At 45.8% G+C, this 14,152-nt stretch overlaps 1 protein-coding gene across 2 annotated transcripts in view; it reads left to right on the top strand.

The window, feature by feature from the left end:
- Positions 1-1,365: 1,365 nt before the first annotated feature.
- The window catches only part of LOC144476273 (uncharacterized), a 29,144-nt gene continuing 16,357 nt past the window's right edge, over positions 1,366-14,152 (top strand). Inside the window, exons 1-2 of one of the 2 annotated variants that reach the window (XM_078192983.1) lie at positions 1,366-2,302; positions 2,364-2,590. In XM_078192983.1, coding sequence (XP_078049109.1) covers positions 2,452-2,590 — 139 coding nt within the window. In that variant the 5' untranslated portion in view covers positions 1,366-2,302; positions 2,364-2,451. Of the gene's footprint in view, positions 2,591-14,152 lie in introns of both variants that reach the window. The other variant, XM_078192982.1, reaches the window with a different exon arrangement.

Below are 14,152 nucleotides of genomic sequence, written 5' to 3' on the forward strand. Positions count from 1 at the left end.
CGTTCGCGTCCCGGAGAATTACCGCGAAATTAAACGTCCTCACGTGTTCCGCTCTGTTCAAACATGTCGACCGCGCGCGCGGGTATTTTCGTACCCGTTCGCGGCGAGTAAATTAACGCGAGTCCTTATTGCGTGTGGTTTCGCCATTGCGAAATTCACCGATTCTAACCCGAAAAGTCAACACGATCTTGTCTTGTTATTGTTTAACATTTTAACAAAAAAGCGCATTCGCGATTTGAAGAGAAAAGATATCAGAGGAATTATCAGTACTTATTACTTGTTTCAATTTGCAGATCGTTGTTCATCGTGTGAATATTTTCCGAAGAGACCGCGTTTGATATTTTCAAGTACAGTAGTTTCGAAGAATATTTCGTGAATTCGCAATGCAAAAATGTTAGTCGCGGTGCTCTGCGGTCATTGACACGAGAGTTAAGCGCGGCGACTCGAGGACGTTTCGGAGAGGATGATAATTCCGGTTCCTAAAAACCGGAGTATCGGCGAAACTGTAACTACCCCCGTGAAGTTGCTCGTAGAAACTACGCAGTTACGCTCGGGTGTCGTTCCGTCGTGTCGTACGCGCCTCTACGAACCGCCTCGAACTGCATGCAAGCGTGGCGTTCATTTGTGTGGGTTCCCTCTCACTCTCTCTCTTCTGTCGAGATCTCATTGCTACATGCTACACGATTCTACCGCGAGCGGTTTACATTAACCACTCGCGAAGAACATTTTCCAGCCGATCTCTTCCACCTTCTCGATTCGATTAATACGGACTGATTGAATCGAGAAAATATTTCCAGCTAAAGAAATTACTCCAAGATCGTATCTTCGCAAAAAACTTCGTGACCCCCTTTTCGGAGTCCCGAAGCGATCCTCCGCTGCGTCTCGACCCTTTTACGCGATCTTTTCAATATGTTTCTTTCGTAGCGTGGCGTCTACTTATAAAAATAAAAGAAAAACAACGTTGGGTGGGCGCAGAAAATCAGATTATTTGAACGATCCCAAATCGAAGCCGAGTGTGCGCCGTTCACGAAAGTTTCGATTTTCATTACATCTTTTTACCCCACTTGACCCCAAACCGGTAAATTTACAACGCTGCAACCACGCGCGAGCACAGGGAACACAAGCTCGCCTCGCACACGCACGTTCACCGCGGCCCCACCACTGCCTCTTTCTTTCCTCCCTTTCTTCGCATCGTACGAGCGCGGCGTGCGCGCGCATCGTCTCCCCACCTCGTTGGCTAACCGGCCGCGCGATGCCCGCGGTGGTGGGGGAAGAGTCTGTTGCCGCTACGAACGTGCGCGCCGTGTGCTCGGAACCGAACCTACAGAATCATTACCACGCCAGACCTCGAGGGGTACAGACGTGTTTCTCGTTACCACAGCTCAGTCGAGAGTTCTCGTGTCGCTTTTTTTTACTTTCTACCTTGCACTTTGCACGCGTGTGTCAAGTCGCGTCAAACAGGGAAAACGCGAACAGTCGAGACGCAACAACGTGCCTGTTTTACAACCCTGACCGATCGTGTGCGTGATAACAAGAGCAACCGAAGTCGATTCCGTTGAGACGGGAGGGAACAAGATATTCGCTGGTTCCATTCGCGGGTCAAGTTACGTTCTGTGTGAACTCCGCTAGTGGCGATCGAGATCAGCGCTCTTGCGAGCAAACTCTCCCGAGTGCAACGTGTGTCGTGCATACTGCGAAGGACATTGAACTCTGTGTCATAAATCCCGCGAGACCCATTCGAACTGTTATCCGTAGCTTCCGGTCGGAAGGACTGTCGTCGAGATCAGGCGACCGTTCCGATATAATCGCACCTCGACGATACCAACAACGACCTGTGGTCTCGTCGCTAGAGCTCCAGAGTCCGAGAGTCTCGAGTTCCACAGGGGACAGTCTATCTCGCATACAGCACCTATGGAAAGTGATCCATACGAGGATCCACCCTACAGGCGCTGCAGACGTCGCGATTAAGAGAAACAGAGATCTTGGTCGTAGCGACAGATACGTCCGCGTCCCAGTTTCTCGTTCGAATCGCCGCGGAATTTCGCGGGCCACGTGCGTATTATACAGACAATCCGTGGTGGCGATAGCTAGAGCTGGTAGCCGCGGCGACGGAACACCCGAGCGTGCGCCGTCGTAGCCGAAAGTCACGTGTGTGCCACCGGAACGAGAATACGGGCCGTGTCGCGTCAGCCAGATCTGCGTGCCCGCGAATTTGACTATTTGATAAAGGCGAACGGCGAGAGCCTAGAAAAACGTCGCTCTCCGTTTGTGTGTGCGAGCGAGGGGCCGAAACAGAAAAGAAGTATATTATCGTAAAAAGTGGTTAGTGTTTGATCCACGGACATACATTGGTTCGATTGCAGTGGGTTTCCGCCTGAAGTAAAGCGAAACAGAAAAAGAGGGTAGCAGAAGAGAAAAAACACCTACCAGCGCACCTGCCTACTACGAGACATGGCGATCCCGTTCTCTCTACCCTCCGACGACGACGCGGAGGCCCAGGGCCAGCAGCTGGAGCAACTGATGCTCGACCTGTACGCCGCACTGCAACAGGTCCTCAGAAGCAGGACAGCCCAGCATCCGTCGCGAAATCGTGAGTTCTACGATTTTTTAAGATACGTACACACCTGCCTCGGCGCTTTCCTACGTGTCCTTGCACAGCACTTGAACTATCCGCCAACTACTTGACGAAACCAGCCGCGCGTTTTTCGCCAGCTCCGGCTTGTCCGGAGCGAAACGAATCTGCCGGATTGGACACGGTCGGTCCAGTAGTTGTTGCGCGCTCCTTGTGCACTTTTCACGCTGCTTCTCTTGTGTCGTCCGACCTTCTAATTGTGGGTTAGAGGCAATCTTACCATGAACTTGGTCCAAACGAATTTACAGGAAGACGCGTGAAAAGGAGGCATGGAAGGTAGCCATGGTTGCATGAGATCCCGATGTCACCTACAGACACCTAGATTATCCTCCGTGAGGACCTGGTAGCGGGCACCGATCCTGGTGATACGTAGTCACAGAATCGTAGTCGCACAATAACCTACACGTAGAAGTAGTGTTCCTTGTCCCTGCGCGACCTCTCGATCAAATCTTCCACTTTCTCCAGAAAATTCTCAAGAAGATTGTAAATATCGTCAGTGGAATAACTTGAAAATGATCTCAGGACCCTCGTTAGTCCTTCATTATAACTGAGTTATTTATTCTATTTATTTATCTACCTGTTTATTTATTTATTCGTATATTTATTCATATATTTATTCTTTTTACTCAATTTTTTTATGGATCAGTCTTTCTTACCCTGTTTTTAAGTTACGGTTTTTACCTGCACTCTGTAATAAGAACCGTCAACCGACTGAAAATAAACACTGGATATGTTAAAAATTCTTTTTCTCTGTCAATCTTTTCTCACTCTCTCTTTCTCTCTTGTAACTGCCACTGCTTCCTACTTTTCCCGCTCGGGAATCGCGTGCTCCAGTTGCTGGCACAGCAACGTGCTGTATCGGCTAGGGGTGCAACACGTGGTTGTCGCGCGCAACAACGCAGCCCGCTTTTACCGCGACTTGCAAATTCTTGATGCGATTATCATAGAGAACACCACGCGGATCGTCCGTCCACGGAGTTTGAGTGCGTTTCGAAAAATCGTAAGTTTGAACACAGCAGAATTTTATGAGAACTCCGTTCAAGTCTCCGAAAATCTGTCAAAAATTTCGTTCAAGTTCAATTCCGGCGTTGATACGACTCACGTAATTTTAACCAAGTGTCATTCTCGTTCGACGTGATCCGTGCAGTGTAGATTTCGCGCTTCTAATCTGTGAACGGAGATACTGATTTCGTTGAACCTATTTTGATACCGAGTTCGCGGCGGAGAGAATAAGTGAAGTGCTAAGAAAATTTCGAAATATTTCGACGTCACAGAGTTAACCCTTTGCCATACCAGGACGAGTCTGACTCGTGACGGAGCTATTTAGTAGTAAATAATCTGTCAAGTAAAAACGTTATTTCGTTCTCCTTAATCTGAATAAAATTTTATATTTCTTGTCGTCAATGTTGAAATTATATTAGAGTCTCGAGAAGGCTGCCGCGCAGCTAAGGTCGTCGACTCGTCCCGGTCGGTTGCACGATTTTGCGAAACTCTCGATAAACTTGACAGCGGTCGTTGTCCCGTGAATCATCATCGAAAAATTTCGGTCCAGCCGATCTCTCGCGACGCGGGTCCGACACCTTTTTCGATTTCGCGTCATCACGGGCGCACCTAAAGGTCGACCACACGAGTCAACAGTCTGTCCCAAATTCTTGCAATATTTTCGGACGATAAATTAATCACGATCTTCTACTCCGAATTTTAAATGTATGCTTTTGTTCTCCTACTGTTCTCACTTTACTAACACGAAAAATCTTATGTTTGCTCTAACAGCGTAGTTAGCTTTGTATTGCCGTAGTTAGAATCCATGTAAACACTTGTAATTAATTTATCTAGCTAACCTCGTAATTGATACCTGTTCCGAAGCTACAATAATCCTTTATTGATAAAACAGTAGACGTAAGTAGAATTTTAATCCTTCAGCGGTGTTGATCTTCAATATCATATCTATTTCTTTCAAAGGAATTCTTTTTCGTAAACACAAATTCTTGATAAAATAATAGATATAAGAAGTATTTTAATTCTCGAACGACGATGATCGAAAGACATTTTTCTAAGTAACTAAGTTACACTAGACCACGAATTTTATGAATTTATGACGAAATTATGGAACTCCAATTTGAAACAGCAGAAACATTGTATGTATTTGTGGATAATTATTTTCAACTCGCTGAGATTATTGAAAAAATAATGAATTTTCTTTGCGGTTTCTACTTCTTGCAATCGACGAAACAAGTTTTGATTTTGTGCAAAGATCCGCGATCTAACAATCACCCAACACGAATTTGCGATATTACCGTCAGATTCAATTAGCACGTCGAATCACGATTTAATAGTTACTTACACGCCACCTGCTGCTCCTGCTGGATAGCGTTCGTCGAAGGGGAAAACGAAAATGATATCGCGGGGGATAAAAGTAGTAGGAAGGGCGGAAAGGTGTAAATTGTGGTAACTTATATTCGGGCGCATAATGAAACGCGGCTTTACGAGGGTGCAGCGAAACGAAAGGGGGGCGAGTATAACATATGTAGCGTGGGTGTAGAGTAGAGAGTATGGCAGACGATGTCCGGCCATGACCCTGCACCGCTGTTCCGAGCCTGCTTTACGGCGAAAGAGACGGCGGATCAACACGAGAATATCGGAGAAGGAGGAGAGCAGAGGACCCGGGGAGGAAAAGAGAGGTGAAGACCGATGGTCAGGCACGCCGGAGTAAAACGCGCCATAAAATGCGATGCAACGGCTCGTTCCCCGAATCTCGGATGTCGATCCTGTCCGGTTCGCGTCCACTAGAGATTGCAGTATCAACCGCAAAGTCAGTAAAGACGGTTCGACTCGTTTCACGTTCGACAAGTTCCTTCGACCGATTTCGAGACGGAAACTTCGTTCGGGCAAAAGAGCAGGGAAACCCTCGAACGCTTTTATCTTGGCGAGAGACGCGACTCCATATTGCGATACGGTCTCTCGCTACCGGGTTAAAAATACTCGCGTTCGAAATATTAAAAACTATGACTTTGGAATATTGTTTTATAAGATTTAAAACTCTTTATTAAACTTTTCTAAAAAATCATAGCAGATACTCAAACAGTCTTCTTAATTTTAGACGATTACTTGTGTAGTAAGTTATGCTCAGCAGCGCCACGCAGCAAGTTAGTAACACCCCGATCCGTTCCACGGTTAATAAAATGCTTGGCGTCACAGCCGAATCGGCAACGTGGCTCGTTGTGAACATTCACGGGCCATTTTCTATTCAAAGCAAACGGCTCCAGATATCGTTGCGAATCCATTTCATCGCAGTTTTACGATCGAGGCCAGCTAACTAGCCTCTGATCTCGCCGCGCCGCGTGGAAGTGTCCTGAACGAAACCGCAAATTGCATCCGGTCGTCGTCGCGCACCGTGATACTGTCGTTTCACGGTGACGCAACCTTCTTGCCGTGCTCACGGCTCTTTATCCAGGCCTATCCAAGACCGATCTAGTTCGAACTGTCGAAAGCCCTGTCAAAACAACGAGATTCCGTTCGAAAGCTGCATGGGGGGTGTAACGGGCGATCGTCGTCGACGCGATAAAACGTTTCGAGTTTCGACGGTCGTAAATCAAACGGGCGGACGGGGGATTCGCGGGAGGATCCTCATTACGCGGGTTAAATTATGCTCCGAGATCCCGTGGTTCATTATTTCCCGAACGGAAATAGTTGGCGCGCGTGGCCGAGGGTCAATAACCATAGTCGCCTGCAAGCGGGCGAGCGAGCCGAGCGCGGGTTTCGAAGAGAAGATGCAGAATCTGGCAGGCGGTGTTGCATCGAATCGGGGGTGGTTATTTATAGAAACAGCTGTGGCCAGCCCCGTTTCGAGACCTCTCCCGTGACATTTGCAGAAAACTTCCCCCTCGTCATCGCGCTCGCGTAAACCCGACCACGGTAATAACAGTTACGCTATCCGATAACACGTCTTCCTTTTTCTCTGTCTGTCGCTTTGTACTGCAGTCGGATCATCGTTCAGAGGAGGATTAACTTCTCGCCGTAGTGTTCGCTTCGCCACGCGATACCCCCTTTTTTCCCACGACCTGCGAGGCGATAAGCGCATCGGACGCGGTCCCGATCGTACTCTAATCGAAAGCGTTTAGTTTCTCGGTAAGAGAAAGATCGAGTGTCGTTCGCGAAACGATAATCCCCCGTCACTGAACTTCGTATTGGGTTACTTTGCCGTGCAATCCGGCTTCGCGACGACGCGCGACGCGCCGAATTTCGGAGTAGAAATTCGTATCGCGGACGAGTCCCTCTTTTATGCCTGTTTTATTCGTTTCAGCCTTTGCTTATCTACGCCATTTCTACAAAATAATGGTTAAATATATTATTATTATATTCTCTTGATATCTGCACTGTTCTTCCTTTCACTTATTCATTTTTCTCGTTAATGTATAAAATTCACTGTCTAGACGTGTACATATAATACATATTTATAAATTCATAATGTCAGAAGTGCACAAACAATTTTAGCAAGAAGGCTATCGATGCGTGGAAAAGTATTTATTTATTATAGTCGAAAGTCTCGGTAACTGTTTCAAATTCTGTGACGATACCTTTCGATTCCGAATTCTGTTAGTCACGATTACCTCCTGCCGGAATACGGGAAAACGATCGATCCAGATCGTGCAGAACTAGAGCCAACATCGCGCGTCTATAGAACTGATGAAATATTGAAAGAAATTCGTCATTGCCGATTGTCCAGTTCTCGATGGCCGACCGGACCCGCTTTGTCTCCAGACGAGTGTCAATAACGGGGATTCTTAAAATATTCATCGGAAATTGTGTTTCTGCTACGTTGGGTCACCATTAGTCACGACTTACCAATCTTTTTCATAATACAGAGATACTGTAGAACAATCGAACTTCTAGCAGAGAAAGCGTATCAGCTCTGGCGTACAGCTCTAACGTTTTTCTTGTAACTTTTGTTCCACTAAACTTCGTGATTCACGCAACGTCGGATGAAGATAGATAATGTAGGAATCGAAAACGACGCATCAAGGCCATGATTTCTCGCGCTCGAACGTGCGACGAACTACAGACACTTTCTATGGCTGGAATTGTTCTCGTTGTCCTCGGCTCCGGCCAATTAATGTTTTGCCGGCGAGACAATTTTTATTCTTTTAAATTAGAATTGGAATCATAGAGGCACGATGCGATTATCTGGATTTCGGATTTCGTTGTCAAAGACAAACACAGGGCGTTTGTAGATTGTGAAACTAGACAAGTTATTTATAAATCATTAAATATGGAGCAATATTTTATAATGATATACTGATAATTATATACTAGAATTGTTGAAACAGATGTAACAATTTGCATTTCGATATCGAGTTGCTCGCACAATCTCTTTTTATAGCTCCGAGATCAAATGTTCTGCTGATAAAATCTCTGCTCATTCTATTATTTATTTATATATTCTTCTGCGTCAGGAACCTATTAATATACAAGGAGTTAATAAATATAACTATGGTAAATGCCGTTGAATTATCTACTTCTAAGAAACTTCTTTATTATACGTCACAGGCTTTTTAACTAACATTGCATTATGCATATTTTGTAATCTTTGCTTTACTGTTTGAAGAATCAAATTATATGCAGTTAGTACAACTCTGTTTTCGATTTACTAACAACATTAATTACTTAATATAATTATTACTCTAGTACGTTGACTTCCACGAGACAAGCACCACCATTAATAAGAATATAGATAAAAGTTGTCATCCATCAGTTTGTGCATCGGAGGATTAATTTCGCACCCTTTTAATTTGCTCGGAGAAACGCACATTTGCATAAGGCCATTAATATCCATCAAAAGGCTCACGTTCGCCCTATTTTACGGTTTTTACGATTCCGTGTTCGCGTTTCCAGTGGCCGAGCCTGGACACGCGACAACGCGGCGAAATTCGGCAGATCTTATCCGCGTCACCCTTTAGTTCTACGGTGGTCCCATGGCTGCTTATCGGACCTCGTCATTGTGATTTTATCGAGTGTGAAGTTCGACCGGGGCACGTCTTCGTGTACTCTTCCGTATTCTATTTCCAGTGCTCGTGAGGCACCTATTATGAAACACCACTCAATTCTAACCTCTTGTTAAAATAATAGTACAAATAATACAAGAAAGAGTGTATAGAGTTAATAAAAGCGAGTGTAGAAATTCTACCTATATTTTAGAACATTGTTCTTTGTAAATTCATTCGCTCAAATACTGTTATGTTTCTAAGCAACAACATGCTATTGCATATTGTGTACTTCAATTTGTTCACTACCTCGCTTTACTATTTTACTCGTACTATTTTTTATAAATATTAATACATTTCACTACGTTACGTAGAAATATCGATCCATCAAACAGTAGTATATATTCCACAATAGCACTTTTAAGTTATAATAACATTGACACCAATCTTATAGCGTTCTATAATATACGTACTTTAGTCTTACCTCGCAACGCTCTATAGCTCCCTCGATCGTACGATTTTCTGCGATTCTGTATTCGATCTCTGGTCCCGCGGGTCGATCGAACGATAATGAGAACGTTGTTTACGACGCTTTTTCATCGACAGCGCGGACACAGGTCCGGCTACAATGCGAGCATGCTCGACGCGAACATTAGGACTCCGTGAAACCAGTTCTTCGATTCCCCGGGTTCTGGATCGCCGATCCCTCGAAACGTATCGATAACTCTCGCGGACGCGGAGGAAAGGACCCGAGATAGCGGCACGGTAAATCTGTTCGGCCCGATTGTAAAAAACTAGTCACGGTAAAAACGACGGAGCGCATCAAGGCTTTTTATCAGCCGTTCTCGTTTTGCATCGGCCGCGAATACGCGTTTTCCAGCGATACCGGCCGTGTGGTGTGTCTCTCTATCGTCGGGATTCGAGTCGAGCCTCGGCCAGGTTCGAGGAATCGATTTCCGGTGGACGTTCTCCACGATTATTAACCGTGATCCCGCGGCGAAGGAAAGAGAGGAAAAGGAGCGCGCGAGAGAGGCGCAACGTGCTCGTAATTATAATCGTCGAATAACGGTGGCGAGACGTGACCGACTTGCACGGAGCCGCGCCGTGCCTTGTAAAACGTGTAACGAGCGGCCCGCCGGCTAACGATGTAATCAACGATGTGTAGTTTCTGTGCGATTATGCCGGTAACGGAAGCCGTGCATCGGCCTGTCGCTCGATGTAAATAGAGCCGTCGGATGAGTTGCCCCGGACAGGATTGCAGCGCCGCGGATCGATGGTCCGAACCTGGTTCCCCTCGATATTCGCCGTACGGCGTTGCCCGCCCGACTTGGTCCGCTGACATCTGCCAATTTCCACGTAGTTCTCTTCTCTTATTAAATAATGTTTAATTAATCCTGCTCGGGGACGATAACGAAGCCAGGGCTTATTCGCTAGCTTCCACGGTCTTTAACCAGTTAGCTCGTGCAATCCCTTCGAGAAACGTTGCTGAACATTATATTCCATATGTTTTCTTTTCTTTCTACTATCTTCTATTTCTACGCTCTTATCAAATGTGTAATTTCACAGTAAACATATAAATCCTTAAGATCCGTCAAAGTATCTAATTGGCTAAAGCCACGCATGTTGTATTTTTACGATTAAAGTAATCTGTATTTCAATAAGATTGCAATTTCGTTTCATTCGTTTTTAGATGTGATACATTCGCGTCTGTATCGCATACGCGTCCACAGTAGCGACGTCTCGCACACACGTACCGCGTGTGAAAGTGCTCTTACCGATCGTTAGTGTTCGCTGCACGTAATTGAATAACCGAGAACGAGATCTATAAGAAACAATCTTTGCCCGCGTTCAGCTTCATTAAATCTTGAATGAGGTATTAATTCTGGTGTATACGAATTGTCTAACTTCATGAAATCGTAATTTCCAGCTGAGATTAATACCAGCGAACAAACAGTAGACCAAAATGAAATTGATTAATTTGGTATTGCTTCGGAAGGTATCCAATTAAAATTTAATTAATTTGTCTGCTCGTTGTAAGGAACGGATAGCAGTCTTCTTTCGAACTTTAATACGTTAATAATGGAACAATACATTCGGAATCAAATTTCTCACTGTTTCGCATTTTATTAAAAAATGAAATCTGCTATAAATGCATAAAACTCGCAGTCCGTTAATTACATCCGATGCGTTCTGTCGTAATAAAAGCGCGGTGCTGAAATTCTAGCATTCGATTCTCTCGACGTTGGTAGTTTCGGGTCACGATCGGCAACACGGTCGATCGGTTCCAGCGACGATGAAATCCGTCGGACAGCGGGGCGGAATCGCGGATCACGTACGTACACGGCCCGCGGAGCGTAATCAATCGGTCGAGCGAGCCTCGCAACATTTCCCGAGACAAACTTCTGCACCGCAGAATCCGATTTAACGGCGGTCGAGGACTGGAAACTCGGTGGACAGAATTTATTGGGTAATCAGATAGTCGTAGGAATCGATGGCCGGCTGCGCCGTGGCGCAACCTTGTTCCCTCGATTTTTACCATTTCCCCGTTGTGCGCTGGTATCGCGATAACGTATCTGCCCGAGATCCGTTTCCACGCGGACCAATTACCCCGCGCGGAACAATCGCCAGGAGATTTCTACGAGACGGCGGCGAGTCGGAATTGCGAGCAGCGGGTTCGCCCCAGGTGAGGAAAGAACAAAATGGCGCGAGCGCGCGCGGTCTCGTTGTCCGATTGTGTCCCCCTGTTTCCGTGGCGACACGATCCGCCCGTGCCGGTTTTACGAGATTTCTGCGAAGTCCACGAAAGCGGCCGATTTCGTGTGTGCAAAGTAAGACGCAAAATCCACGGCTTTTGTCCAATGTTACGTGAACGATCCTCCACACTCTCGTGAAAGCACAACGCGTATTTACGACCACGGCCCCGTCGAATAGGCAACGGCGCAACCGGCGATATTTCCTATAAGTACAGTGCTCCGCGCAGTTTTATACGCGCAAGTTGCAAAGGTTATATTTTTTTTTCTACTTCTGGAGACTTGTTTATCGCCTATATATTTCAATCGTAGAAGGCACGGCCGCGTAAAAACGACCACGTTTAACCAGCTTCTATCTGCGAGCGAACCTTTCTTTCGGAATAAAACGTCAAGTTACCGGACTTTGTAGTACACGTGGATGTACTGGCGTCCGACGTGCAAATTTATAATTCTATCGAAGCCAATCTGATAATTAATTTTGATTATATGAATATTACATTTACAAAGAATTAGCTAAACGGTCAGAATTTTAGTTGCAATTTATTTATTGTTAACAGATGTTTCATCATCTACACGTGTTCTATCGACGTTTTAAGAAAAATGATTATTAATGACAAGAGTCTCAAAACCGCTGGGATTAATTTGACGCCCACATGAGTCAAGATTAAAATAAAAATATTGTTTAATTTTTCTTGTTCTTGTAGGTTTTAATACTTAGAAGTTTTAACCATTTTTTAGCGATAATTTAACTTCACATTTCTTACAAGACAGAAGTTCGTCATTTCTATAAATACTTGAATAATACTCGATAAAATATCTTGACCGAACATAATTATGTCGGGATACGAACTTTTTAAATTCATTACGCGAAGCTCGGAGAATCGCGATACCTTATTTGGCTTCCTTCCACCCGAGCTTCCTAATCACAGCAAACATGATTCGCATTCAGTCGGCGCTCGATCGGAACAAGTCCGGGGACAGGCGATCTTTCATCGGAACGACGTAGTCCGGTCAGTGCTGTCGCGCTTCCATTGTTCCGGAAAAATGGCAAAAGCGCGATAAAAACCGCCGCACTCGACCGCGCCGGGAGTGTGCTCGCGCTCGCGCGTTGCCCGTATCCGTGCAACACGTCGCGCCGCGCCGCGCCGCGAGTATTTACGCGCGCACGTGCAGCGAGTTTCATGCACGTTTCGCGTGTGTGTTTGCGGCTTCGGCGGCCTTGAGAGGGGTTCTTTGTGCAGTTCAGCGTTCACTGCATCTCGCGAGACTGGCGTGGTGCACACACGCACGGTCACAACCTACGCGCGCGCACCGGCGGCCACGGAGCGCGCTGGAACAGGGTTGACGTTACATATACTGTAACAAGTTGCGTTGCACTTACGTACAAAGGGCGCTCCATGTGACTCACGTGCTTGCCACCAGCGCTCAATCTGCCTGCGCCCCTCTCGCCCCCAGTTCGCAAGGTTTTCCATCTTCGTTTCTTTCGCGCAGCACGTGTACTCGATGCTCATTGTCTCTTCTCCTATCACCAGCCCGGACCGAGCACCCTCAAAATTTCCCTCTCGTTCCGTTTGCGCCGCGTGTTTTCTCTCGCGCTGCTGCACACCGACTCTCTTATTTCTACTTTTACCTTTATCACACCGTGGCGAATTTGCCCGAAATCGTGAACAATACTAACGACTCGATCAATTCATTGCTTTTGATCGCATCCACCTTTTAAGAGCTCCTTTCTATCTTGATATGAAATCAAAATAACGAGAAATTAATTATTATATATTGTATAACTCTAATTTATACGTATACAACAAAGAATACTCCAATTTCAATTATTCGAAGATGCCATAGTTTAAAAGGTTTCAGTTATATTCTAAAGGTCTAACGATTGCTGAAATTCGCAGGCATATTGCCTATAAAAGGCAATACCCTTACTCTGTGACACGGTGATTTGGACCTCGTCGCGATAGTACCCGCGCCACCTCCTTTAGCTGCTAATGAAACAATCATATATAACTCAGTGTCACCTTTCAAAATAAAACGTACGTACACTTCTACGAATAAGCCAGAGAACCTTTCTCCGCACGTGGTGCAAGACTATCATCCATTATGCACGGTTATTGTTAAATGGCAAAAACACACACCCGAGTTTAATAATAAAAAAGAGTTAAAAGAAATTGCGAAAACAAGATAAATTGTAATGTATCGTTTAAGCAAGTCAATTTTGATAACCTTCTCTCTGGTATCTAAATTCCCTGTTCAAAAAGAAATATTTAAACAATGTCCATGGAGAACTATTTTTTCCCGCGTGTCTCTTTCTTCGTCGTGTCTCTGGTTTTTTTATCCTTTAAACGTTTTTCTTCTCCTTTTGTCTCTGGTCCGCTCCCTCTCCAACTCTTTTCTCCGTGCTTCTCGTTCTTTGTATATATATCCCCCTCCTCTCGTACACTTGTTCTCGCCAGTCTCTCTCTCTCTCTCTCTTTCTTTCTCCCCGTTTCTAAACCCGTGGCCCCTCCTCTGACGTAGCTCGTTCCCGGTCCCATCTTTCGACGGTGCCGAGCATAACTTCGCTCGGGTGCACGCAGTCGAAGTGCACGCATGGCACTGCGAACAGAACATGCGGGTGTTGGCCACGTGCGCGGCGCACTTTTTGCTCGGAAACCATGGCTTTTATAGGAACAGAGCGCGCGCGCCGCTCTGCTCTCGGCCTTTACCCTCTTCGAGGCGGACCAAGTGGCTGCTCCTTCCCCATCCAGAACGATCGAGAGACAACAGGTGTCGTGTAACTGGTTCCT

Source organism: Augochlora pura, chromosome 10, assembly GCF_028453695.1.
Source record: "Augochlora pura isolate Apur16 chromosome 10, APUR_v2.2.1, whole genome shotgun sequence".
Classification (NCBI taxonomy): Eukaryota; Metazoa; Arthropoda; class Insecta; order Hymenoptera; family Halictidae; genus Augochlora; species Augochlora pura.